Below are 25456 nucleotides of genomic sequence, written 5' to 3'. Positions count from 1 at the left end.
CTCGCAGACCTCGTCAATGAAGGCAGCATTCTCAGCCATTTGAATGCTGCCGCGCTCAAACTGGTGGTGTACCAAGCCTACCTCCGTAGACACAGCGCACTGGATCTGGAGGTTAGCGCCTTTGGAAGGCGGGAGGACCACAGTGGCGCGCTTGCCCTTTTTCGCCCTTCCATGTGTACGCTTGCAGTACACGTTGAAGTTCGTCTCATCGAAATAGACGATGAAGTCGCCAGCACGCATGTGCTTGCGCAGGCCTTCAGCGAAGGTTTTGCGTTTAGCCTTGTTCACTGAATTGTTGCACGTCTGTGGCTCCACACGAACCTAGAGAACAAGCCAAACAATCCATGACTAAGCAACAGAAATAATATTATAACAAACATACTGCAAAGAAACTTACCTGTTCGAGCGTGTAAAGTTTTCCAGCCAGCCTATCGCTGATTGTGGACGTGCTCCGGTTCACGCGGAAGTCCAGCCAGACCATCCCTTGCAGCTGGGCGAGAGTGTAGGTGCAGTTCTCGTCAATGTACTCCTCGAGCGCCGCCTCGATCTCGGGAGTACAGTTGATGCATTGCGCTCTCGCTCCCCCGCGCGGCTACGACTCCACGCGGCCGCTGGCAACGAGGCGGCGTGCAGTGGTGGGTGGCATGCCGTTATGTGCAGCCACCAGTATCCAGGTCTCGCCTGCCTTGTAGGCGGCAAGGACGCGAGCCCGCGTTTCGGGTGTGTGCGGGGAGCGGGTCATGGTGGTGGAGCGGGGCGGCGTTGGTTGTCTTGAGAGTGCAGAATTGCGAATGAGCGCGTTTGTTAGTGGGTACCGTAGCCGTCAAACGAATCGCCAACCACCAGTTTGGGTTGTGCAAAACCCGCTTTGCTTTGCGTATTTTTCTGAGCTAATTTTTGGTAAGTAACATTATTTTAGTGCTACTTCACAAATTAATTCACCACATTGAAGTGGAATAGCACCACAGTGGACCGGCAAAGGTGTAGATCTTCCTCTCCTTCGCGCTGCGGTCCACATGGGGCTCCCCCCGCCGCTCCAGCTGCACCAGCTTGTTCCTCGGTCCTCCGCTGCCTTTTCGACGAGGACGCCGCCTCCGTACGCGCTCTCACGTCGCGCATCTCCGCCGCCTCGTCACCTCCAGCCATTACTGTGTCCATTGCTTCAAGTCTTATACTTTCTTCAAGTGTTTCTTGCTGGTGGATAGAGCCAGTACGTCAAACGCTACTGGTCGCTCTCCTTCCTGTCTTGGGGTGCGCCCTACTCTGCAAATTCAGGAGTGGTCGTGTACTGTGAGGACACGTTGCCACGGCAAGCAAACCTGCGCCGAGTGCCCGTAATGAGGGTCTGCGCAGTATTTACGGAGGCAAGCCCACCGCCAGGCATTCCAGCGGATTGACCCGGTGCCGCTACTCGGTATTAGTTTTCTTATTTGCGGGTGTCTGCTCCAGTACACTGCAGCACCGCAGATTCACCCCCTCTTTTTGGCTTAAGGGTACCGTTGCTGCAACGCGACTCGCCGTTGCCCTCCATAGGTTGGTACACAATTAATTCCCCACAACCAAGCTAGATTTAAATTCCTCGTCACTACACCTTTGCCACTTCAAGGTGGCCTTAGTGCAATTCAATAGATTGTCAAATATAACGGTGGAAATTCAAATGTCATTTGCGACCGCGTCAAACAAAAAGACGCTAAGCCACCATTTGGAGTTTTCGAGATAATCGCATTTGAAGTTGATCAATCAAATTTCGGACATAACCGGACATCAAATTCTTGAAAATGAAAACTACTCGTAAAACGCTTAAAAACACTCTTATTCGATTGCTTTTAGCATGAGCTTTCCGATCACATACAATAAGTCGAAATCGAAAAAATATTGAGGTCACACGCCCAAAATAACATCAGGGATTTCGGGGGTCCGAAAATGGAGATATTTTTTCAGACCGATGTTACTGTACGTGTTCTTAATACTTCGGAGTGTTCGATAGCTTAAAAGAAGCACAAGACATGCCTCTTTCGATTGATGCGGTTAAATCGCGATTCGTACTTAGGTTCGTAAGCACCTTTTCGTTTGACGCGGTCTCATTTTTAAGTTTTAGGTTTTAGGTCAAAGCGGAATTTCTAAAGTTCAAACGGACTACGACTGGATGCGGAGACCCCGCGCGCACGCACCAGCAATCGAGAACGACTGGAGAGTAGAATTCGAGCGCCAGCACTCAGAGTGCTGTCACTTTGCAACTCACCTCGACTGGCTCATGCCTAAGGAGCCCAAGCACAGCCTCGCAGCTCGCGCGCGCGTCCTAGACGCCCATCAACAGGGGGTGGACTAGGAGCTTGTCGCCAAGCACAATGGCATCCCCCAGACTACTGCTCGCTGCATCGTCGTGAGCGGGAGCCCGGAGGTGAAGCAGCGCGGCGGCTCTCGGGTGGCGAACATCAAGTGCACCCCAGAGATTGAGGCGGCGCTGGTCGCCTACGTAGAGGCAAACGGCTTGCTCACACTTGAGCAGCTGAAGACGATGGTGTGGGTCGACTTCGGCGTGGACTTGAGCACGTCTTTGATCAGCCAGAAGCTCACCGGTCAGCTGGAAACAGTCAAGCCGGTATGTTGGTATGCTAACATTACGGAACCTATGTATCGATCTAGCACTATGCTATGAATGTAGGTGCGAGTTGAGTCTGCAACTTGCAATAGAGAAGCCAACATCCAGAAGCGCAAGCCGTTCGCCCTTGATCTGCTTAAATACAGTGCTGAAGGTGCGTTCATTGTGCACTACGATGAAACAAACTACAATATGTACTGCAAGCGCATGCAGGGCCGGGCGCTCAAGGGCAAGCACGCCATAGTGAAGCTGCCGCCCAGCAAGGGTAAGAATCTGCTAATTCAGTGCGCGGTCTCTACCGAGGTAGGTCTGCTGCACTACGAGACTCAGCGCGGGAGCATCAAGATGGAGGAGGACGCTGCGTTCGTCAACGCTATCTACGACGCTGCGAAGGCGCACCCGACCTACCAGCAGCACTTTGCTGGTAAGCTGGTCGGCATTGTGCTTGACATTGCCCCGGTCCATAGCCAGACCGAGGAGCTAGTGCGCGAGCGTGACGACCTTGTGCTCCTCCGACTCGCGCCGTATTCTCCTATGTGCAATCCGATTGAAGGTGCGTCCAACACTTCTACGGCCACTCTATGCGGTCATATTTACGCTGGCCTTGTACGGTTCTATTGTAGGTTGCTTCAGCGTGCTGAAAGCAGCGAAAACGCTTCCTCGCACTGAGTCACGACGAGATGCTCAGGGCTCCCCGCGGTCAGATGACGGAGCTGCGCATGCAGTTACTGGAGCAAGCAGTGGAGGTTTGCATGAACTGCATGGACCTACGTCTTGTAAACAAGATGGCGCTTCACTGCGCCCGGGCAGTCACTGCTGCGAAGCGCGGTGAGCCGATGGAGTACGGCACTTGACCACTTTGGTGTTTACAGCATCCACTTCGTCAAAGTTTTGAATTTCTGTTTCTAATTCTATTTTAGAAACCAGTATAGCAGCATCCTCACGGCGAATTTTCGCCCCGGTTGCTAGAGGGGCATTGCTTCGGAAAATATTGTATCTTAGCTTCTCAGCACCGCCCCCAGGTATCCTATACACACTGATACTTTTACCAAATTGGTTTCAAAAATATGTGCACGAAGTGCCGGGTTTGCGTCAAATTTTATTAAAATGACCGGGCTTGGAGTTTAATATGGAACCCGGTATAGGCAGCACGGGGACTGACGCCACGAGCAAGCGCAGCGAGCACTTGTAGAGAGCGCGCGTGTTCCCGACGTTGCGCACATGCTGATCAACTAGAACTTGCATGTGCGAGTCAAACGTCGCCGCCATAAATGAAGACAGGAAAGAGGCTTGACGTAACAGCAAGGGATCTCGTGCCACATCTGGTAGTGCCGTCGTAGCTTTAGACCTCTTTCAACCGTAAATCAATGTATAGTCTTTTGCTTAGTCCTGGTTTCCATGCTACAGTAGTAAATAAACACTTTCCGAATCATTATAAGTGGCTTTGGCGTTGTCACCGTTGGCCGCTGAATCGATTGCAACAAATTTCCGGGTGGACATCGTTAAATATCCCCCACAGTACCAGGCTAAATCGTGCTCGAGCCTTCATTAAGCCAATATATCAGTAAAATTGTAACTCATCGCGAAAAATTCAGTCACATTACATTCAACAACCACCGGTATGCACATTTGCTCTTACATTACATCAATTTCAAGCTCATTGAAACAGCGAGACCAGCAGTGTGCCCCCCCCCCCCCCAACACGTAAGTGCTTTTCACAACAACACGAGCTCACTGTGAGTGATTTAAAAGAGCTTTAAGATGAACGACTACGCGTCTCACTCCACATACATGTTCGCCAGATTCACTATACAGTAACAAAAATTTAACAAACGCTAGTGTTAGCTATACATTTGGCGTTTGTGAGAACATGCAAGGCCAAAAGTTGGTGTCAGAATTGCACATTGCTACTTTACCTTGCTCAGGAAATAGCATGCGATTTTGGAGAGCAACGACGTCTTACTTCCTGCGCAAATGACAATACTTCGTCTATTTATCAAGGTTGTCAGAATAATATTCCAAATGTCAGGGCAAAAAGAGAATTCTCCACGTTTTCTTCACAGCTACAGAGCATACATACTGGCTATTGTCTCAACTATATGGCACGTCTGGCCTAGTCACCGCTTTCTGTATCATGCCAATCCTCGTAATCGGTTGCCCCCGCTGCTGCAGAACTGTGTGTAGCAAGCGATTTATAGGTTTCTTCAGTCAACGATTGCAGCAACTAATACGCCAACTAATTCTAGTGCTGCGTTCTTGCATCCGCATGAGTTGTTCGTAGTAGTTAGCGGTAGCATAGTATAGCCTTTGGATTTAGACTTCACTGCTCCATGGTAGTTTTGCCAAGGATCTATCAGTGTACTGACCGATACCTTGAATTAGGTTATCTATGAATAAATTAATCCAAACGACTCGTCAGTACATTGTTTCGTACGTTAGCGGAGACCTTTTCTGGAGCTGCCTGACCTCTCATATGTTTCTTACGGCGGACTCCACTATCATTTGCCTCCGTTACCACATTTAACCGGAGTTCAGCCACCCCTTGAAAAGGGTTCCACGCTTCATGTGCATAAATCGTCGGTCGTCAACTCTTACCTTAAACTTCAACGATTAACGCAATCGTTTGTTTGCTGATACAAACGGGGCCCCAATGAAATAGATCATTGCAGTGCTATTCACTTTGTGTTGTACTTTGGTCGGTTTGAGGTGGCAAAGGTGTAGTTTACAGTGATGTAGCTAGCAAAAGGTCACATCCATTTTAGCAGTTAATCCATTTTCTTATCCCTTTTTTGATGGAATGCCACGTCAGGGTGCGAGTCTTGTGTGTAACTTCTCTTTTGTTGCTTCCTTACCGAGAGAGCGCTCATAAGTAGGGCTTATTGACTTGGAGCTTGGTTTGCCGTGTGTGTATTACGTTGTTGCGTACATCGCCGCCAGTTTTCTCTCCACTTCTATGCCTGAAGTGTTTTCGGCACACGCTGCTACTACCAAAACGGTGTTTCCCGTTCAGTGTGATTGCAGTCGAATCCTTTGAAGCTTTGGTAGACCAAATATAGCCAGTTTTCGACGTTCGGGTTAAACTTGTCAGTAGAGGGCGACAATAAATTACCTTACTGTAGGTGGCGCTGATTTTTCAAAAAATACGTGCGCCTCCCCGCCTCCCGTTTTGGATGGCATTCGTCGATCGGCCCCGTTGAGGGAAAGAACCAAGTATCAAGGTCCCTGCACAAGACTGGCGCGCACAACTGGCCCGGAACGCTTACATGCGAGTCATGGGTAAGGAATATGTGTTACTGACATTTGCGTCTATTAGCCTGACTCGTCGAAGCGCCCTCCAGGTCCGAAGACGCCCATGTGACGCGTGGGCAGCGCGACAGTGCTGAGTCGGAGTGGAGTCGGAGTCGGCAGCGCCAGCGCCAGCGCGAACTTCGGCATGAAACGGACAGGACGCAGCGCGATCTCCCCCCGCTGCCAGTGTACAATCGCGGTGTGCTGGAAGCGCAGCAGGCTGCGAACGTAGCGCGCGCACCCCGCGACGAGCAGGAGATTCGGCTTGCGATGGACGGCAGGCACAAAGTCACCCGGAGTTCCACCGCCAGGCTGCGCAGCGAGGCTGGGAAGAAGGCCGAGCCATGCGCGCGAGCCAATCATGTACAAGCGGTGGGAAGCACCGCACACGAGATGTTTGACATGGAGCGGACGGCACAGACGAAGATGCCGCCGACGACGGCGAAGAAAGTGAAAGTGCTGACGAAGACGACGGTGAAGAGAGTGAAAATACTGCTGACGAAGACGACGAAGACTGGCGCAGGAAGGAGGGCGACGCTGCAGAGGAAGAGAGCGAAGTCGAGATTGAAGAACACGCAGAAGAAGAGATCGGCGATGACGGCGACGAAGGTGATGAGTTTCGGTCCGAACCCAAACCAAACTCCCACCGAAGCACATCCCGAACTTACGGCCTTCGCGTGAAGCGACGTAGGCCTGTGGGATTTTACGGCTTCCTCTCCACGTTCGACTCGTGAGAGCCGTTCCACGACGCGTTTAATGACTTTCAGGCCCAGACGTTTCAGCAGTTTTCGAATATACATACGTCCGGAATACAGGCAACTTCGAAACAGTACTCCCCCAATACTGAGTTTTCCTACACGGTGGATTGTGCAGAGCTCAGAAAACAATATCGATTCAAGCCAGCTTCCGTGTGGTGGTTTGAATCAAGGCATATGTCCGTCGCGTCCGAAGACACGAGCACTACCAGGCGCTACAATGTACGTCAAGGCCAAGGCGATATCACAGAAGATCATTGACCAAATGGCTCTTCAGTCAACGCCGACATTTTGGGTCGCGCTGAAGTGGCTTCAGGATTTCTACTCAGCCCCCAACTCCGGCAACGTAGTCGCCTTGGCAAAGCGCGAGGTTCCTGTACTCACGGGGGTTTTCAGGTGGCTGTCGCAGCTGATGGATCTATCATCAAAGTTGAAGACAACGGTTGAGAAGGAAGAAGTGAAGAGGAGCCCTGCAATTCTGGAGCTGGAGTCGATGTTGCCGCTGCTGGAGAGACTGCAACTGCCGGAGATGCCGACTTTTGCAGGTGAGGTTGGCAACTTCGCCCAAACGTTGTCACAAGATTCTACCGAAGCCACACAAATATCTACCGAGTCACAAGAGCTGCCGAAGGAACGCAGGAAGGCAGTCGCGTGGACATTTGCGGAGCGTCCTGTGATCAACGGAACGACCAATCCCCACCGGAAGCGAACCCAAGCCAAGCAGGATCGTGAAGTCTCACTGGAGCTGGCAGCTAAGTACCGTAAACGAAAAGTGGAGGCGGTGGCTTCATTTGATGATGTTGCTGGTTTGCTAGACGCCCCCTACTCTACTCTCTATTTCACTCGTAGGTGATGGTTGAGGCGCTTGAATTGCCTTAAGTTGAGGTCGCTGGCCCTCGGTCCGTTGATGAAGCAAAAGATCGATCTTCTTGCCTACTGACCCGACTGCGGCTTCGCAACTTTCGACCACCTGGGCGATATGGTGAGCATCCGCGAGGCGCGTCAGAGATTCGCATTAGTGATGCCCACGACCAAGTGGATTGGCGAGGTGGAGTGGCGTATTGCAGACCTGCGAGAGCTGTTCACGGACACATGCACAATCACCAAGGTAAGGAACAAGCCACAGCATTTCACTTGAAGATCTACCAAAACTGACAAAATATGTTGTGTATTGCAGAATGAGTACAAGGCATACGTAGGAACGCTCAACATTAGTGTGAATCGTGTGTCCAATGAATGCGTGAATGACCATCAGCTGCTGGTCTTTTGTGAGAACCTGTGGCAGCATACGACGTCGATCCTGGTGTCGCTGTTGGCTTTGTGCGACGCGTACCCGGACGTAGGCATCGCTAGTCTGAGCTATCACGACTTCGCGTTGCCTGAACAAACACGCATGACTACAGCAGGATTTGGGGCCGCCAACCCGAAGAACAAACGCGTCATTGGGACCATTCACATCGACCGACACGGGGTAGCCTTTCTAGTTGATAAGACGCTCATCAAGGACATGAAGAAGGTCATGTTCGACCCTCCCCAGTGTCGAAGCAACAAGGCGGCCATTCAGAAAGCGTGCGTTTGGTGGTTGAGGGCGTTGTAGTATTGGAGATGCTGCTGTGCAACTCTTCGTGGGACCACTGCATGTACAGATTGCTGCCCTACCTGTGGCTGCGCTGCCTGCACAAAGCTCTTGCTTTCATGGGCAAAGGGCAGCCCAATACGCTTGAGAGGGTCACGTCAACTTTAATATACTTGTCTTTTGATTTTGGTATTAAATTTGGTGTAACCGCAAATACTGTACCAAAACTTAACTCGATCATCACGAAAATCCGCCATTTCCCACGATTCCCAAATTTAGACCCGTTCTAAAAAGACTGAAGCTCAATGGTGTATTTTGCATTACAAAAACGAAGATAAAATAGTTTCCCTCTAGTTAATGGGTAAGAGCATCTCCAACGGTAGTGCAATATACACAAAAATGACCAAGGTTGCGCAAGTGCAAAAAAATCAATCTCCAACGGTGTAGTGATAGGGGCACAGAAGTAACAGTGAAGTAACATTTGAAAAGTGATTGTGCACTAGGGAAGCCTTGTAGGGAATAAAGCCCGGTTTTCCCCTGCGAATCGGCCCGTAATGCACACGTAGTGCACAACGAAAATATTCTCGTGCGAGCGCCTACTGCGTTGACGGATGCTGGAAACAGGTACACATGCTCCTACAGAACGTATATAGGCACTAGTTATACAGCGGAATTTCTTCCTTGGTAAGGCGCTTGCAACACTCTCACGGTTGCTATAGTCTCAAGACAAAGTGGCAGTGTACTCCAAACCCATATTTGCAAGCAGGGAGAGGTGCAGGTCATCAAGCAGGTTCTCGCGATAGTAGGATGACACCTCTACTATGAGGTAAAGGCAGTTGCATTGACTGTTCTGGGGCAACTCCTCCGCTTTCGCTATGCATTTCTGCAATACGTTGGGGAAGCGAAAACAAATGCAAGCTATTTCATGCATGTTCGTCCTGTTTTGACGTAGTGTCCAGCCGTTCACTTCGCCTTATCATTTTTGCACTATGCACTACCGTTGGAGATGCTCTAACATTTCGACACGTGTTTTTGAGGAACAGCGGCGCACCCTAAATGATCAAATAACGGCCGTCTTAATTCGGTGGTAACAGCATCGTCCAGTGTTTTCTTGGTTCGGCTATGGCGCGCCTCGGCTTCTTTGGGCATTCCGAATTCGTACCGATCTCTGAGCGTTTTGACGGGGATGTACTTGAAAAATAGAGACTGTACCGGTATTTTCGAAGTACCCTTTGCTGTGCGAGTCAAACCCCCACACTAAACATAATAGCAAACATACGAAAATCTGTGATTATATTACATGGCAATCCAATTTCGCGGTATGCTTGTACTCCCGACATCTGGGCTTGCGATACTTTGAAGTTACGCTGGCAGTATGCTGTATTTGTGCATTGACATGCTATTGCATCAGTCTATTGTTGGTTCTGCCCCAGCGAGTCTTGATTCACTTCGCAATTTTCAATCAAGTTCCGAAGTGCTCAAGATCTGGGTAGCATGCAGTTCGGTTTTTTCCTGCTGGTTGTTATTGCCGCACTCGCTACAAGCTGCGAGGCTGCCCTCGACTCTACCAATGCTGCCATCACGCTTTCAAGCAAGGCCTCCACGGACATCGACACGAACGCGGTCGGTGCTGTTTCTGTGTACGCTGCCAGGTTCTTAAGAGCCGGCGACACACCTAACGCTGATGCTGCTGAACACTACGACGAGCCCATCGATCAAGAGAGAGCAAACGCCTGGTATGACAAAGTGGCAAGCTTCGTAGCAAACCTGAACAAAGGGAAGGCGGCTTCGACTGAGAAAAAGGCTGCGGCAGATCTCACCAGAACATTCAGATCGCCACCGACTGCAGACAAAGTGACCAGGTCAAAGTCGTTTTCGTATCAAAAGGCTACAACGCAAAAGCTGACTCGATTCGAATCGCTTCCGAACGTAAACGCTTTCACAGACAAGGATGTCCTGCGCAAGGCTGAAGGTCATATCAACAACGACTTCAAGAAGTTTGACCGGTTGGAAAAAACTCCTGATGACATTATCAAGCGTTATGACCTCGATACCAGCGTATTGACTAGTGCAAAGTCTAGGGAGCAACTGCGGGGGGCAGCATAGGGGGATATGGACAAGCTCGGACAAAAAGGGTTTTGGTACCTGTACTCAGCGTACTACAAGAGCAAGCACCCCGACTGGGTTAGCAAGGTGCTAGAGTAGTTCGTGCCGAATAAGCCTTCTCAATTGACGGGGCTTTGGGATGACTGCAAGCCAGAAAGCGTTGCTTTTGCATTCAGATACAGAGAGCACAAGCTCGATATGTACCAACTTCTCTTGCGAAGGCGGTACCGGATGATAGTTGAGAGAAATAACGAGTACAGGCAAGTGGATGCGAAATTTTAATCTCTTCTCCCCAGGTCGAAAGCATACCAGTAGCATGGGTACAATCCTACTAGTAGGCGTGCATAGATTAATTTTTATATGTGGTCTATGCTTGTTGTAGCATAGTGTTCCTGGCGGTGATAGCCGCAATAAATTGTAAAATACTAATGCGCCCAGGCTGGATGCCCATGCAGGTTCTTCGAACCGCTCTGGCAAAATTTTTGAGAAAATACTAAAGGATAATCACCCGAAAATGTATCGCTTCACTACACAATTTCCGACCGGCCAAGTTTCGTAAGGTCCTTGTTGGTATTAATAGTACTCCCAGCCATGCGCACGACATCCCTGGATTGGAAAGCATTTACAATCGGAAGCGATTCGGATCGGGTCAGCTTTTTTACCGCGGCGTTTGGAGACGAAAACGGCTTAGGTCTCGTCGCTTTGTCAGCTATCGGAAGCTACCTGAATGTTGTGGTCAGATCCGCCGCAGCCTTTTTCTCGGTTGAAGCCGCCTTCCCTTTGTTAAGGCTCGCTATGAAAAGTGATTGCATGTGAGTAGGGCGCTAGGCAGGACTCACTGAGCCAGGTCTTGCCTTATTACCGTAAAAATGACCGGAGAACAGATGACCTTACGCACGATGACTGACATGGACAATTTTAAGCTACGTTAGCCCCCATGCCGCCTATAGGACTGTATTGACCCGAGATGAAGGTAAGTTTACGTGCAAGACGATCTTTGTTGTACATGGTAATCAGCCATCTGTGCATTGAGTTTACGCTGAACATTGGAACTTGGTGTCTCCGGCCAATCGTGGCCGAGGGCGTGTGGCTTGGCTCTTCGTGAAGGTGTGGGGTGCTTAAACGTATTTGCAGCGTCATAACCAGTCTATTCTCCGCAAAGCGAGTCCTGCGACCGCGCCAGTGTGGTTGCTCGCCGTCCCGGGGAAATACGAGTTAACAAAAAATGTTGCAAACATATTAGCTTTGAGACCCGAAAATCGTTGAGCTCCTTGTGGAGACCGAGCAATATTCGGCCACCACACTAACCCGTAAGCTTTACCAACTTGCTTTTACTGGGAGGTCGGAAGCGTAAGCTAGCTATTGGGAAGCCCAACAGGGATTAATTTGAGGACAACATGATGATGTGGTAAAACAAAATTCGCGTGGAAGGACACCATGAAAAAATGGTCGTTTGTCTACGAAATGGCCCCGTGCGTCGATATGGTCGGTGCATGAACGAATTATTACACCATTTTCCTGCCTCATAAGTGCAGGAAAATGGTGTGGTAATTCGTTCATGTTTTTAACTTGCATGGCAATATTCGCAGCTGATGGATCCTGCTTGAACCGACGGCATCATTCGTAGCAATTAGCCAAGCAAGAATGATTGCAATGTCGGGGATGCAGCCCGTCTTTTTCTCTTAACCCGTTGAAACCGAGGTAGTACCGTACCCCAAATGCGCATAAGGCTTAGACGTTCTAACGTGTATGTGCGGGAAAGGGTTACTATACGAACCTCTATATAATTTCATAACTTGTATAGTGGATAGTCGCATGCTAAACCTAAACTTCATGGATGGCGTTCCTCGCTAACGTGTATGCTCCATCTTTCAGCAGTGAGAAATACACGTTACCACTCATAACAGGTATGCGCTGCCACAAAACCAGTACATGCATGTGATAGAGGCATTGCGGCGACGAACACGGCCGTGAACAAGAAGTGCATAACTGCGTCCACACAAACATTTGCTGCCGATCAGAAAGGCGTAAAATTTTGCTATACTGAAACTCAATAGAAATGTAGCCTCGCTATCAGCTGTTCAATCAGTAACCGCCGCATCGTGTACACGACGGGCCTTCTTTGACGGGCGTGAGTCGCCCACCGTGGACTCATCACTTGCGCTTCCACCGCTTTCGACTCCTGCTTCATCCCCGACTTCATCTTGGCGCCGCGCTGGAGCCCGAGCGCGGATCGATCGCTTCCCTCCTCGCTGCGGTGCAGGTGCCAGAGCGCTATTGCCCCAGCACTTGTGCCAGATATAAATGCACGAACGCAGCTCTCCCTTCACAGTGTGGCGCTTCTTCTAGCACAGGAAGACGCGCCGCGCCATAGGTTTCTTCGACGAGGTTTGTAACGTGCACGTACTGCAGTACGTTGATGAATCACCGCCACTGGCGCTGCTGCTGCCCTTGAGCAGAGAGCACACCTTGCATGCTCTTGTTCGGCGCTTCCGGCCCTGGTTGTTGTTCCCAGGCCGCCATTCATCGTTGGGGAGCGGCTTGTGGCGAGCTCGGCGAGTTGCACGCGCCTGTGGCGTCTTGGACGGCGTCGCTTTAAAGCTCTCAGTATTACTGAGGACCTCCCAGTCTTCGTCGGTGAGCTGACACAGCTCAAGATGAAGCTGTTTCAGAAATTTCACGTGGCTCGTCTTGGGGAGGCCTGAAGCTGCACGGGCTGCATTGAAGACGATGTAGGTGTTGATAATCGCTAGGTCCACGAGGCCAAGGAAAAGTCCCTTGTAGTACTTCTTGTACTTGATGCAAAGCTGTAGCGAGTATCTGTACAATGTAGGATACACGATTAGAAATCAGATAACTTGTACATACAAGATATGATCACTTACCGTTGAAGTCGTAACTGGTCGTGCACGTCAACACCCCCCATGTACGTCTGGTAATCCTTGACGACACGGGGGCAAGCGATTTCCTGTTGCTCTCCTGACATCGCGTCGCGTCGAACGATGCGGTCCTGTTGCACGCTACCACCGGTACTCAGTACATGCACAGCCCTGGTATCCCACCAACGCAAAACCCGCATCTCCGGAACATGCAAGGAGTCAGCCATGATGGACGTCCCCCGTTCAATATTCGCTGGTCGGTTCTTGGGGATCTTTGGCGGCTTTTTCTTGTCGCCCTTTTTCTCCTTTGGAATAAGCTTCGTACTCAGCCCTTGGCGATCCGTCCGTACCGTACCAATAGAGTAAAAACCCATTATTACGAGCTGCATCGACAGCGGCACAGGCGAATAGAACCGATCCATGACGACGAGCCTCATCTCTCCACTCGGAGGGGCGGTTGGGCCGAACACTTGCTGAAGATTGCGGGCTACGGCGGCAGGGCCGGACTTGTGATCCGTCGAGCTTGTCTGGCCTGCTCTCTCTTTTTTTCCGCAGTATACTTCAAAGCTGGAGTATACAAGATAACAAAGTGTTACTTTGGACCATACACGATAAAGAAACTTGTGGACCAAAAAAAGCAGGCGTGTCAGAAGACGCGCCCGATACGCACCGAATGCAGTAAGCCGTAGTTGAGCAGCACAGCATGAACAACTTGGTGCCCCACTTGTGGGGTTTGTCCTTGATGTACACACGCATGCGATTGAACGTAGAGCGCGACGGCAACAGCGCCTCGTCAAACGCCATAATGGCAGGTGGCGTGTAGCCAGCAGCAAACCGCACCTGTAGTGCGTCGGTAACTGGACGCAGCTTCCAAGCGCGGTCTGTCGTGGCCTTTGGATCATCATTCGGGCTGAAATGTAGATTTCTGGAGATATGCATGAACCGATCACGCGTCATGAAACACCCGAAACAACCGCGAGGTATCGCGCCTTCTTTCCTCGTTTTCCAATGATTCGCCAGTTTTTCCTTGTTTGGTGCAACGGAGCGTGCTATCAAAAGACCGATGAAGACACACAGCTCTCTCGACTCGATGGGTGGCGCTTTCAGCACGTCCTCGTGAATAGCTTCTTGCGACTTGGCCTTGTATTCAGGGTGCTTGCGTTCTCGCGCGACTTGTTTTGCGTGTTGGCCTTCGACACGCTCGTCGATATTCGCCGAAAAGTAGTCGGTCGACTCAGCAGCAATGTCCTCCCAAAGCTGAGGCTGTAGAAAGTAGAAGAAAGCTCCCGAAGGAGTCGAGGCAGCTGCTAAGGCTCTTGGGGTTGGTCCAGAGTCACCACCGTACAGGTGTGGATAGTCTTCACACATTGAAGCAGGAGACCGGAGCTCATAAGGCTCTTGCAGGTAGTCGTACGGCGTGTGGGTTGCCAACTCAGACCAGCCATTCACACCCATCTCTTTCAAAAATGTGTCTGGCACTGCGCCTGACGCAATGTTCTCCATCCCACCGAGTGACGACAGCAACGGACCATCGAATCGCATTTCCGGAGGGACTGGCAGTTGCACAGCATCATCTCCAGCGGTATCGCCAGGCAGGTCCTCATCATCCCCATCGTCGTTCTCAGCGTCCGATTCCAACACTGCAAACTTGCTTGGGTCATCATTGGCTGCAGCATGATTGATATCTGCAGGTACAACATAAACCGAAGATACACGTTAGCACTATTCATAACATGTACATACAAGTTTGACCAACCTTCATTTGAGTGTTCATTAATTTGCGAGTCTTCATTTGATTCTTCGGGAATACCGGGCTGGGTCGCATTGGTCTCGGACTGGTTTTCATCTTCTAAGTCGTCCGCCGAATCGCTGCTCTCATGTGCTTCCTCGAAATCAGGATCAAGGTTTTGTGGCCTGATTGTCGTGTCTAGTACACGATAGAGGGTCAGATACAACATTAGATATACATAGTTTGGACATACAAGATAACCATACAAGATGTACCTTCAATGCTGCTGTCGGAGTGACCGCCGTCACTTCCGGGTGAGTACGTCGTGTCGTGCGAGGAAATAGCTTGTAGGATAGCCGAGGTCGCTGGCGCGTTTGGTCTAGGGGTAGATTCGGGCCTCAACGTCAATACGGGGGGCAAAGCCTGGGTCTGCCCTGGCAGACCACTGGCAGGTGAGCGAAGCGGTGAGCTTCCGGCGGGTGTGCTGTCACGGGAAGCTGCATACAGATACACAATTAGAACAAGGCAGGCGTAGGTTGTTCAGCACACAATACACGTAGGTTCTGCTGCACCAGGTATGGTTGTATTCGCAGCTTTGGGAGTGTTCGCATCCTTTCGACGTCGCGCAGCATTTGCCGATCCGTCGCGCCGCGCCTGCTTCTTCCCGTTGAGTGCATCTGCTCATGCATTCGGTTTAGCACACAATCGCAAATGCCCATCAAATACAGCATGTAGTCTTACCAAGGTCGAGCTTGTCCAGATACTGCATTAGGGCCTCCTCGCCCACAAACACATCCTATCCTTTGACGTCCTTGATCGTCTTGCCCGGCATGAGATATATGAAGTCAACAGAAAGACCAGTGGGCCGCTTGGAGGTCCAGCCAGCCTTCTTCAGCTCGCGCCATCGAGCTTGAAATGCCATTTTCTGTAGCAGCGTGGGGTTCTGCGGCCGAGGGAGGAAATCTTAAAGTGAGACACGATTTTAAGTGGCGGGAGGCGGTTGTCTGCAAAACAGCATATGCTCATTGCAAGTTTGATCTGCAGATGGACTTTCTAAAAGTCTGTCTATATCGAGGATCGGGAAAGCAAGGATACATTACCTGCCCCTCTTCGACTTAACATTTGTATGGGCCAATACAAAAAGCAAGGTTAGAAATCGTTAACTTGTATGGTCCACGTTAAGAAGTCGTCCTTATTTTGTATAGTCCAGGCGCTTGGGTTCAAGGGGTTAACTCGTTGTTAAGGACCATTCTAACTGCTCCCCCGCAAATGGGTGCATCACCAGGGCTTAGCATTAAGTGGTAATATTGTGAGTTCTACTCTAATTTTCCGATCGTGGCAAACCGCCGGCGAATCGCCAAAGCACTTGGGTTGACTATGGTCGCCTGTCTATGCCCCCTTGACTCCCTACTAAGTACGGATTGGGCTTGACATGCTGGCACAGAACCATATGTTTGTTGGCCGGCGATTCGGCAAGTGACTTGATGTTTGTATTGGTCGGTTGGACAGGGGCCCCAAAACCGACCCGATTCGGCAAATTTGGCCGGAATTCACAATACTCAATACGGTATTAATACAGTACCCCATGCCTACTGTATTGCTACTGGGTGTACCACTATCTGGCTTGTGTATTAGCTGCATTACTATAGTTGTAGTTTGTATTATTACGGTCGTAATACAGACGGGGCCATGTCTACCAGTACGCAGAGTGGCCGCAAATGGCATTGAATCCCAACACTTTAGCATGCAATGGGCTTGAATAGGACTCCTGCTGTCGATCTGGGCTCCCGTGGCATGGATGACCGAGATATCGAACCACCGAAACGCGCTCCATCCTATACTTTCATTCATAATTATTTAAGTTCTCTACGAAATGCACACGACTCTACAGTAGACTACGCAACAGTATAACAGCAAACTACAAAGCCAGTATCCGGTCAGTTCTCAATTCGTACTTACTAGCTGTGAATCGCACTTATGTGGATACTATAGTTTATCCTAGTAAATCTTTGGGAGCTCATTAGACTGCTGCTGTATCTACTACTGTACTACAGTAGTACTGTACTACTACACACCCTGTCTATTAGGGGGAGTTGAACCTGGAAAATCCCTCCTAAAAAGTAAGCCAAGGGATTCCCAATATCTGAGCAAGAAAATGACCAAAAGATAAGCAAAACCTGAGCGATACGGGGTAGTCAGAAATTGCTCAATAAATGTGAGATCGCACTTAGTGAGATACGATGACCCCCTTCCCGGCGTAGGTGGCGAAGCCGAGAAGGCGCTCGGGCGCGCTAGAGCAGTATCCACAGCGCAAACACCCGCAGTAGCGTGCGCGCCCTCGATGGTATTCTCGGAGGTGGTGTTGGCGGCCGCTACGGAGAGCCTAGCGAAGTAAGCACGCGACAGCAGAACATACGCAACACTCATGCTGCGGGTCTCGTATAGCTAGCTTTCATGCCCTCGCAGACAGCTTGGAGAGCGCCCCACTGGCTACGAGTCGACACCTAATGCGCACACACCTACGGACAGTCCTTGCACGTTCATGCCCGCGGCCGCCTGCGGCTATGGCGTCGCGGACGAGAGCTATGCTTCACCTAGGCGAGCTCGCAGCACCCCGATCCGAGACCAGAAGGTGTCGGGGGCTAAGTATGCTTTCGCAACGTCGAACTTGAACTTAGAAATAAGCAGCTCATTTCACAAATAAGCCACCTCTGGAGGTGGCTTACTTCGGAAATGAGCAGAAAATTTCCCAAAAAGTAAGCACCGTTTTTGCCAGGTTCGACCCCCCCCTATTTCTGTGCAGCATGCTTTACTATAATAATGCACACCATTCATCCGTATTACCTGTAGTGGTACAGCTCAAAGGTGGTTAATGCGAAGCCCTGTGCATCACTCACATGAAGAAATAGACCACCCCCTTCTCCGTTGATTACACTCTTGGCCACAGGCCCCTGGCGGTCTTTGACATCATGATATCGTGTGTGAACCAGCTAAATGGCTTCTGCAAAATCCTTGATGGGCTAATGTTGAATCGGATACGAACGCTCTTGAACAACACCATCGATGTCGAGCATGCCCCCCCCATTAAAAACACGGACCGATCTATTGTTGCTCCGACATGCTATGGCTTGTTGCACTATTACGGATACGCTATCTTACCGAACGTCTTCACACGACGCGCGCCCTAAATCTACCTCCCAGACTCAGCAACGCATCTAATTGCGCTTAAACGAGAAGAATTGGTGAATATATCCCTTTAATACTGATTATTTCTTGATATAGTTCTTTACACGGGTTTGTACCACTAGAAATGGTACGCATTCCGCCCACCGGCTTCTCTCCCATTCATCATCATCACCCGCATTCCCGCCGAGAATCTCGATGGCGACCCCGGGGGAGAAGCCCAAGCGCGCGCGCTCGTCGTTCACCAACGCGCAGCGGCTGGAGATATGCAACTACCGCGAGCAGAACCCAAAGCTGACGCAGAGCCAGTTGGCCGCCTGGGCGCAGGAGGCGCTGGCGCTGCCGCGCAAGCCGTCGCAGGCCATGATTTCGAAACTCCTCAAGAGGAAAAACGACCTGGAGACTATGACAACCGAGGAGTTGACCTCCAAGTCGCGCCGTACCGTGCGGTTCCCCAACCTGGACACGGCACTAGCTCGCTGGGTCTCGTACTGTGAAGAAACTGGCGTGCCCGTTACGGGGGAGGCCATCCGAGCCAAGGCCGCGAGGTTCGCGGAGATTCTCCAGATCGACACGCCCTTAACTTTCTCCAATGGGTGGCTCTACAAATTCAATGAACGGCACGGGTTCGGAGGCCTACGAGCCCATAAAGACACCAAGTCATCAGTGGAGGCGGCGGTGCTGGATCTGCAGCGCCGTCTGCAGAATTACAACCTCCACGACATCTTCAGTATGGACGAAACGGGGTTGTACTTCACCATGTTCCCCGATCGATCGGGTCGAAAGATGACCAAGAGATTGACGGTGGGCTTGGCCTGCAATGCCGACGGGTCTGAAAGACTCCCGCCACTGTTTATTGGCAAGGCGGAGAAGCCCAGGGGGTTCACGAGCTCCACCGCGGCGGAGATGAACTATGTGTGCAACTCTAGCACGATGATGGCGCGGGAGATATTCATTAAGTGGATCAAGGATGTGGACACTAAGTTCGCCAAGCAGCAGAGGAAGTGCATTATGCTGGTTGACAGCGTGGCAGTGCATGCTGGCTTCAATCCGCAGGAGCTGAGGAACGTCGAGGTGGCGTTGGTTCCGTCGGGAACGGAGAACAACTTGCAGCCGCTTGTTGCGGGCGTTGTGACGGCATTCAAGCAGCGGTACCGACGACGCCAGATCCAGCAAGCGCTGGACCAATTGGACGCGGACGCAGACATGAGCACAGCAGCCAAGTTTGACAGTGTGGGGGTGAAGCAGGCGATAACGTGGTGCATCGAGTGCTGGGATGCTGTTCCGTCAGCGGTGATCGTCAGGGACTGGCAGGAAACTGGGCTGCTTCACATCAATGCGAACCTTGCGAACGAATATCGTGGCGAGGAAGAAGCCATCGCGGAGGAGCTCGCCGTCATGCTGTCTTGGCTGCACGCAGCGGATCCGTTGACGGTGGAGGAGCTGCTGAACCTGCCAGAAGAGAAAATCATCATGGAGGAGCCTACGGACGAAGACTTTTGCGCGCCAGTTGAGTCAGTGAAGGTCGCTATTCCGCAGGCCAAACCGAAATCATCGGATGAAGAGGGCGGACTCGGCGTTGAAGAGCTCAAGGAGCGTTTGAAATGGATTGCCAAGCTTCTGATCTACGCCGACGAAAAGGGAATTCCGGCGGAGTCCGTCAGCGGCATGCGCATGCTGCAGCGAGACTTCCGGGACCAGCTCAACAAGAAGCAGGGCGGCTCCAGCTAAGCCGAACTGTCATTCCGGAACCGAAGAAGAACTTGCACATTTGTATCGGTGGCGATGAGGAAACCACGGCCAGTAAGGCAGTGCAGTACACGTACATTTTTCGTTAATTTTGCTATGCATACTTCGTACACTAGCTAGCAGCTAGGCAGTTATCGACAATAGGAACAACTGTACATGTATTGTGCTTTGCAAACGTTTTGTCGTTTTGACTTGGAGCTTTCCTCGAGTTTGTATAATAAATCGAGATCGATTTAATAAAACGAGATCAAAGAAAGGGACAGATCGATCTATTTACGCAAAGCACAATACTGTACATGTACTGCTAGCGCGGTTTCAGGTGAAGCTGAAGCAAACTTTGTAAAACGGAGGTGAGTGGTTGAAGTTGGGTTGTCAAACGGATCACTGAGTCCGATTTGCCGGCGGTACAGGATCATTTCCGAATTCGACCTCGAAGCACAAGACCCCTCAGCAAGCATGAACGACCTCAAGTACATGGACGCATTCGACCACGACATTCATTATCAAGCGCAAGGCAGACTTCGAGAGCAAAGTGGCCCACGTGTCCGTAAGCAGCTCGCAGCGGATTCCCAATATATTGTGTGATGGTCTCACAAATTCGTTTGTGTGCAACAGGCGGGGTTTGCTGCAGGAATTGGGTCACGATGCAGTGGTGTTAAGTCTCTCCGCCAATTTTGCGTGGCTCACAAGTGGCGCTCGCAGCTACGTCTTCATGGCCACGGAAGGTGGAGTGGGCTCCATCTGCGTGGACGCCTCGCGCGTTGCAGTGCTGACGAACGAGATTGAGGGCCACCGCTTGGTGAACGAGGAGATGCGGGGCCTTGAGAGCGAGATCACGCTGGTGCAGGACCCGTGGCACGCTCAGCGCAGCGCCGTCGACATGGCCAAGGAACTTGCCAAGAGCGACAAAGTGGCGGTGGATGCTGCGGACCCCACTTTAGCTGCTCGCCTCGCTGAACTGCGCTCCACATTGACAGCGTACGAGATGGACGTCTTCCGTGCTCTCGGTAAGGACTGCGGAGAGCTGATCGGTGAAGTGGCCCGAGTTGTTCGCCCTGATATGACCGAGTGGGAAATCGCCAGCCAGCTCTCGGCCAAGATGTGGGCTCGCGGGATCACGCCTGTGGTGATGCTCGTCGCGGCCGATGAACGCGTCGACAACATCCGCCACCGGCTGCCCACGAAGAAGCGCGTGAAGAACAAGGCCATGCTGGTGATCTGCGGTCAACGTGCCGGGCTCATCGCCTCTACAACTCGTCTGGTACGCCCAACGCCTCCATTCCAGAGGACCTGCTGCGTCGACATGAGGCGGCAACGTACGTGGACGCTGTGGTCATGGCAAACACGCGCACCGCTGGGGTCAAGGCTGGAGACATGCTCAAGCTCGCTCAAGACGCCTACGCCCAGAAGGGGTTCGACGGCGAGTGGAAGTTCCACCACCAAGGAGGTTGCGCGGCCTACAAGAGCCGTGAATGGGTGGCCAACCCGTCAGTGAACCGAGTGATGGGCTTGAACCAGGCGTACGCGTGGAACCCGTCCGTCGCGGGGACCAAATCCGAGGACACGGTGCTCTGCTACGCGAACGCACAGGGCGAACCCGTCGTGGAAGTCATCACCTCGTCGCCTGGGTGGCCGGTCATTGAGCAAACCATCGGAGACATTACCATCGCTCGCCCGACGATTCTGCACTTGCCGCTCTGAGCAGTCCTAGATACAACTCATTCATAACGGAACCAGAAGGTTAAACATCGATTCACAATACTAAGAAGAGTGAGGAATGTTCCACGTCGATAGGATGTCAAAAAATGCCTTAAATACGGCTTACTTGCTCGCTCCACTCCGTCGCTATACAGTCTGCACTTCGCCAGTCGTCTCTGGAGGCTTCCAGAAGAGTGAAAAGAGGTTGGTGATGATGACGTCCGCCACATTCATGTCCTCCTCTTCGCTCCCACTCGCGGGTGCAGCATCGTTTGCTTGATTCTGAGAAGGAACAGGAACTCGAAGCTGCTCCAAATCAACAACCGTTCCTTCATCAATCACGACCTCTTCGTCCAGGTGGGTGTCGGACGCATCGCTCGCGCTCACGAGAGAAACCCCACCATCGCTTAACGGCGCATCGGCAAGAGGAGGCATTACACCTTGCGGGCGATTAAGATCCCGCTTGAACGTGAGTGTAAGCGGCCGCAAACCTCCTTGGAGCAACAACATCACGTGCCGGAATGGCGCAAAACCCACCGCATTCTTGTTCACAGCAACGAGTTCGTCGTATGGCTCGAGGACGCCCTTCTTGGCAGCGGCCATGTCCGGCAGCAAACTCCTCACTGTAGCCCCAGCATCAGGAACGTTGGCTTGGAAATGGATACCAATGGGGCCAGCGTCCTCAAACACCACGTCCAAGTACTCTACATCGTCATCATCGTCATTGTTCTCATCTCTAGAGAATGGCGGTGGCGGGACATCTGCGTTGACCGCAGTCGAGTTCGATCTTGACGGACGAGACTCTGACGTTGTCACACTGGGGTTGCGAACAACCGGTTTCTGCTGACTGGGGCTATGATCAGCTGAGGGAGACGTTGGTGCCGCTCCAAGCAACCGCGGGTCCGTCCACGTAGTTGTCGTCGTATACTTGTTGAAGAAAAATACTGCACCCGAAGCTGTCACGCGCATCTCCCAGCCAGCAGGTAATGGAGTGGAGAAATCCTCGATCGTATGCTTGCGTCCGTCATCCGGCGGAACGTGAATATCCTCGAATATGCTATCGTCGTGAGAAATATGCGGTGTCGAGAACGACCGCCGCATAACGTTATCAGGGGCTGCGTAGTCGCGAGCCATTGCACTGAAACCGCGAGTGCGGAGGGTAGTACTGGAGCTTGGGTCTTCACTGGTCGCTGGGCTAGCTTCCTTATCGTCTCCACCAGCCGAGGCTGCAGCCGTCAAGCGCCGCTGAATCACAATCGACACTCGAGGGTCTTCCAGCTCGTTCTCAGCATCATCGCTCTTTCGGCGGTAGCAAGCAACGCCTTCCGCAGTTTTCACTCGCTGATAGTCCAACGGCAGATCGACTTCACTGCAGAGCGCATCAATCTCACGCAACTTCACTTCCATGGCCCGCTCGAACAAAGCTTGCTTGTCTGCTGCAGACTCCTTTTGCCGCGCTAACTGGTCTTTCAGCTTCGCAACAGCAGCTTGGCTGGCCTCTAAATCCAGCTCCTTCTCCTTCAGCTGCTCCTTCAGCGTCTCAATTTCTGCCGAGCTGCATTCTCCATTGACGCTGAGCCTCACAACTGCGTCCTCCTTCTTGAACGCGGCCTTGTCCTCTTTCACTCGCTCCACCAGCGCCTCAGATGCGTCCAGCTCCAGCCTCAACTGGTTACTCACGAACTGCACCGCGTCGTCGGACAATTTGCCGGCCAAAAACACACGCGAGCCCAATACCTCCGCCAGCTTTGCAATAGCTACCTCCGCCTCCCGCTTCTGCTGCAACAACTGCGCCACAGCGTCACTCAGTTTATCCAGCAGCGGCTGGTGTCCTCTTGCGGCTTCATCAGTGGACACCAACTCGCCCCAAATCTCGGCCAGCTGAGCGTCCACCACGTCCATCATGCGCCCGTTGGTCTTGAGCAGCTGCATAAAGTCCGTCCAGCTCTTCTCGCTCCGGTTTCCCGACAACGGCGTGTTGATCTTCAGCTCCGACGTGGGAAGTGGCCCGATACTGAAGTTACTCAGCCCACTGACCATACTACTAGGAGGGGGTGAGCTTGGTGGTGGAGGAGGAGGGGATAACCCCTTCAGTTTAGTATCAATTGACGGTGCATCGGCCGTAGTCAGGTGTGCTACCGCTCGCTTGGTCGGTGATGAATATTCTAAAGTAGAGTATTCCCCATTAGACTCCACCATCGGCTGGAAGATGTTGACGGTCGAGTCCGGGCTATCCGGCGGCTGATCCTGGCTCTCTCGTGAGTCATATCCAGCATCATTCTGCAGCCACTGCTTCTTCTGAGACTGGTAGGCTTGTAAGAGAACCCTCCCTCGGGCAATCAATTGCCTCTCGGAAAGCATATCATCCTCCTCAGTTAGAATTGATTTGGAGATCAGATCTGATTCCTTGTCCGCATTATCACTGTTGTCGACGTCGCTGGAGCTCTCGGTGGCGGAGAACGGGATCGGGGGCAGCGCCACGGACGTCAGAGAAGCGGGGGAGGAGAGCGATAGCGGAGACACCGACGGAGGGAAGCTGGGGCGCCCGCCCTGCTGCGGCGCAGACGCCACGAAGCGCTCCATCAAAGCGTGCACTTGCTCGGAGCAGCGAAAATGTAAAAAAAATGTCAGTATACTACTGAAGTCACTAAAGCGCGGGAGTGTAGCCATCGAGTTATGCAGCCAAACGTCCTCTTCGTCACGCATAACTTCGCCCACACACTTCTCTGGATTGGGACTTCTCCAGGAACGCAGACACGAACTCGGCCGGGTACATCACGTACATCCAGTCCAGAAACTCCAACACCCGCGCTTCGAAAGTGCTACCAAGACCGTTGCATTCCACGTAAGCAATACAATGGCAACAAAGCGACTTCAAGAGCCTGAACCCCCGCGCTGTTGGCACCTTTGGCATTGCACAATCGCCAAGTGGCCGTTCTTGACTGCTAGGCTCATCGCGGCCTCTCAACTCGGTTGGAATGCAGCCACTTCATCATCTCAAGATGCCCATTCTTCGCGGCCACATCCATTGCCTCTGTCGTGCAGCCCTCGCTCCGGTTCGCGTGTAGCCACTTTACAAGGCCAAGGTGGTTATTACCTGCCGCACGGCTGTAGTACAGACCTTCCCGCTCCTGGCCAGCCACTTCACAACTTCGAGATGGCCTTCAGCAGCGGCAGAATTCATGGCGCGGGTTGAACAGCCTTCGTTTCGGTTCTTGATGATCCAGATGTCCGTTGGCTGCTGCTTCGTCCATGGCTTTGCTGCTACACCCCTCCGCTCTGTGTGCATGCAACCATTTGACCACAGTTCAATGCCCATTAGCTGCTGCATCGTCCATTGCTTCTCTGGTGCACTTCTCCGTTCTGTGGGCATGCAGCCATTTCACAACTTCCAAGCGGCCGTTGCGAGCGGCAGCATCCATGGGTGAGGCTGTGCAGCCCTCCGTCTTGCTCTCATGTAGCCATTGAAGCAACTCCAGGTGGCCACGTCCAGCAGCAGCGGTCATGGCTACTGCTACGCCGTCACCCTTTCTTGAGTCGTGGTCTAAAAGGAGGCGCACGATATCGATCTTTTCGCATCCGGCAGCATTCATCACAGCTTTCGGTAAACCGAATCACCGCTTGCGATAAGCAGACAGCAGCCAGTCAATGGTGTCGTAGTGTCCAAACGAGACCACTGGAGTCAGATCCACAAACCCGTCGAAACGCTCAAGAAGCCATCGTAACATCTCTACGTTCCCGTCTTCCACTGCCGCGTCCAGTAGATCCTCCTGTCAGTGACAGAATGCGGCGAGTGCTTTTGGAATGCTATGGTAAATGGAACAAAGACTACGAAGACGCTCTCGGGCGGATATGGTGGAGTCTGTGTAGTATGGGATACGCACTGCTGTG

General features: G+C 51.9%; 7 protein-coding genes across 7 annotated transcripts; 5 read left to right on the top strand and 2 right to left on the bottom strand.

Annotated features, from left to right (window-relative positions):
* Positions 1 to 7918: 7918 nt before the first annotated feature.
* Positions 7919 to 8140, top strand: PHYSODRAFT_373571 (hypothetical protein; the record flags this gene model as incomplete). The annotated part of the gene is made up of 1 exon (XM_009523991.1): positions 7919 to 8140. A coding segment is annotated over one exon (222 nt), but the record flags the coding sequence as incomplete, so codon positions are not given.
* Positions 8141 to 9715: 1575 nt separating this feature from the next.
* PHYSODRAFT_285298 (hypothetical protein) lies at positions 9716 to 10327 on the top strand (the record flags this gene model as incomplete). The annotated part of the gene is made up of 1 exon (XM_009523990.1): positions 9716 to 10327. The coding sequence occupies one exon, from the start codon at positions 9716 to 9718 to the stop codon at positions 10325 to 10327; it is 612 nt and encodes a 203-aa protein (XP_009522285.1).
* A 3659-nt stretch (positions 10328 to 13986) lies between these two features.
* PHYSODRAFT_364141 (hypothetical protein) lies at positions 13987 to 14892 on the bottom strand (the record flags this gene model as incomplete). Its single annotated transcript, XM_009523989.1, has 1 exon — positions 13987 to 14892. A coding segment is annotated over one exon (906 nt), but the record flags the coding sequence as incomplete, so codon positions are not given.
* Positions 14893 to 18523: 3631 nt separating this feature from the next.
* PHYSODRAFT_403457 (hypothetical protein) lies at positions 18524 to 19282 on the top strand (the record flags this gene model as incomplete). Its single annotated transcript, XM_009523988.1, has 1 exon — positions 18524 to 19282. A coding segment is annotated over one exon (759 nt), but the record flags the coding sequence as incomplete, so codon positions are not given.
* Positions 19283 to 19508: 226 nt separating this feature from the next.
* On the top strand, positions 19509 to 19954 carry PHYSODRAFT_354213 (hypothetical protein). The gene has a single exon (XM_009523987.1). It carries the CDS (start codon positions 19517 to 19519, stop codon positions 19847 to 19849), a length of 333 nt encoding a protein of 110 aa, XP_009522282.1. The 5' UTR covers positions 19509 to 19516; the 3' UTR covers positions 19850 to 19954.
* A 369-nt stretch (positions 19955 to 20323) lies between these two features.
* On the top strand, positions 20324 to 21568 carry PHYSODRAFT_253357 (hypothetical protein; the record flags this gene model as incomplete). Its single annotated transcript, XM_009523986.1, has 3 exons — positions 20324 to 20337; positions 20483 to 21128; positions 21155 to 21568. The coding sequence occupies 3 exons, from the start codon at positions 20324 to 20326 to the stop codon at positions 21566 to 21568; spliced, it is 1074 nt and encodes a 357-aa protein (XP_009522281.1).
* A 144-nt stretch (positions 21569 to 21712) lies between these two features.
* PHYSODRAFT_253449 (hypothetical protein) lies at positions 21713 to 24148 on the bottom strand (the record flags this gene model as incomplete). The annotated part of the gene is made up of 1 exon (XM_009523985.1): positions 21713 to 24148. The coding sequence occupies one exon, from the start codon at positions 24146 to 24148 to the stop codon at positions 21713 to 21715; it is 2436 nt and encodes an 811-aa protein (XP_009522280.1).
* Between the last annotated feature and the right edge of the window lie 1308 nt (positions 24149 to 25456).

The sequence above is a fragment of the Phytophthora sojae genome (genome assembly GCF_000149755.1).
Source record: "Phytophthora sojae unplaced genomic scaffold PHYSOscaffold_3, whole genome shotgun sequence".
NCBI lineage: Eukaryota > Oomycota > Peronosporomycetes > Peronosporales > Peronosporaceae > Phytophthora > Phytophthora sojae.
Note: the sequence above shows the minus strand (reverse complement) of the source record. Positions and strands in the feature narration are given on the sequence as shown.

Excerpts from the sequence above, each read along its gene's own strand:
- PHYSODRAFT_354213 (XM_009523987.1), top strand. The coding sequence starts at position 19,517 with ATGCTGTCTTGGCTGCACGCAGCGGATCCGTTGACGGTGGAGGAGCTG.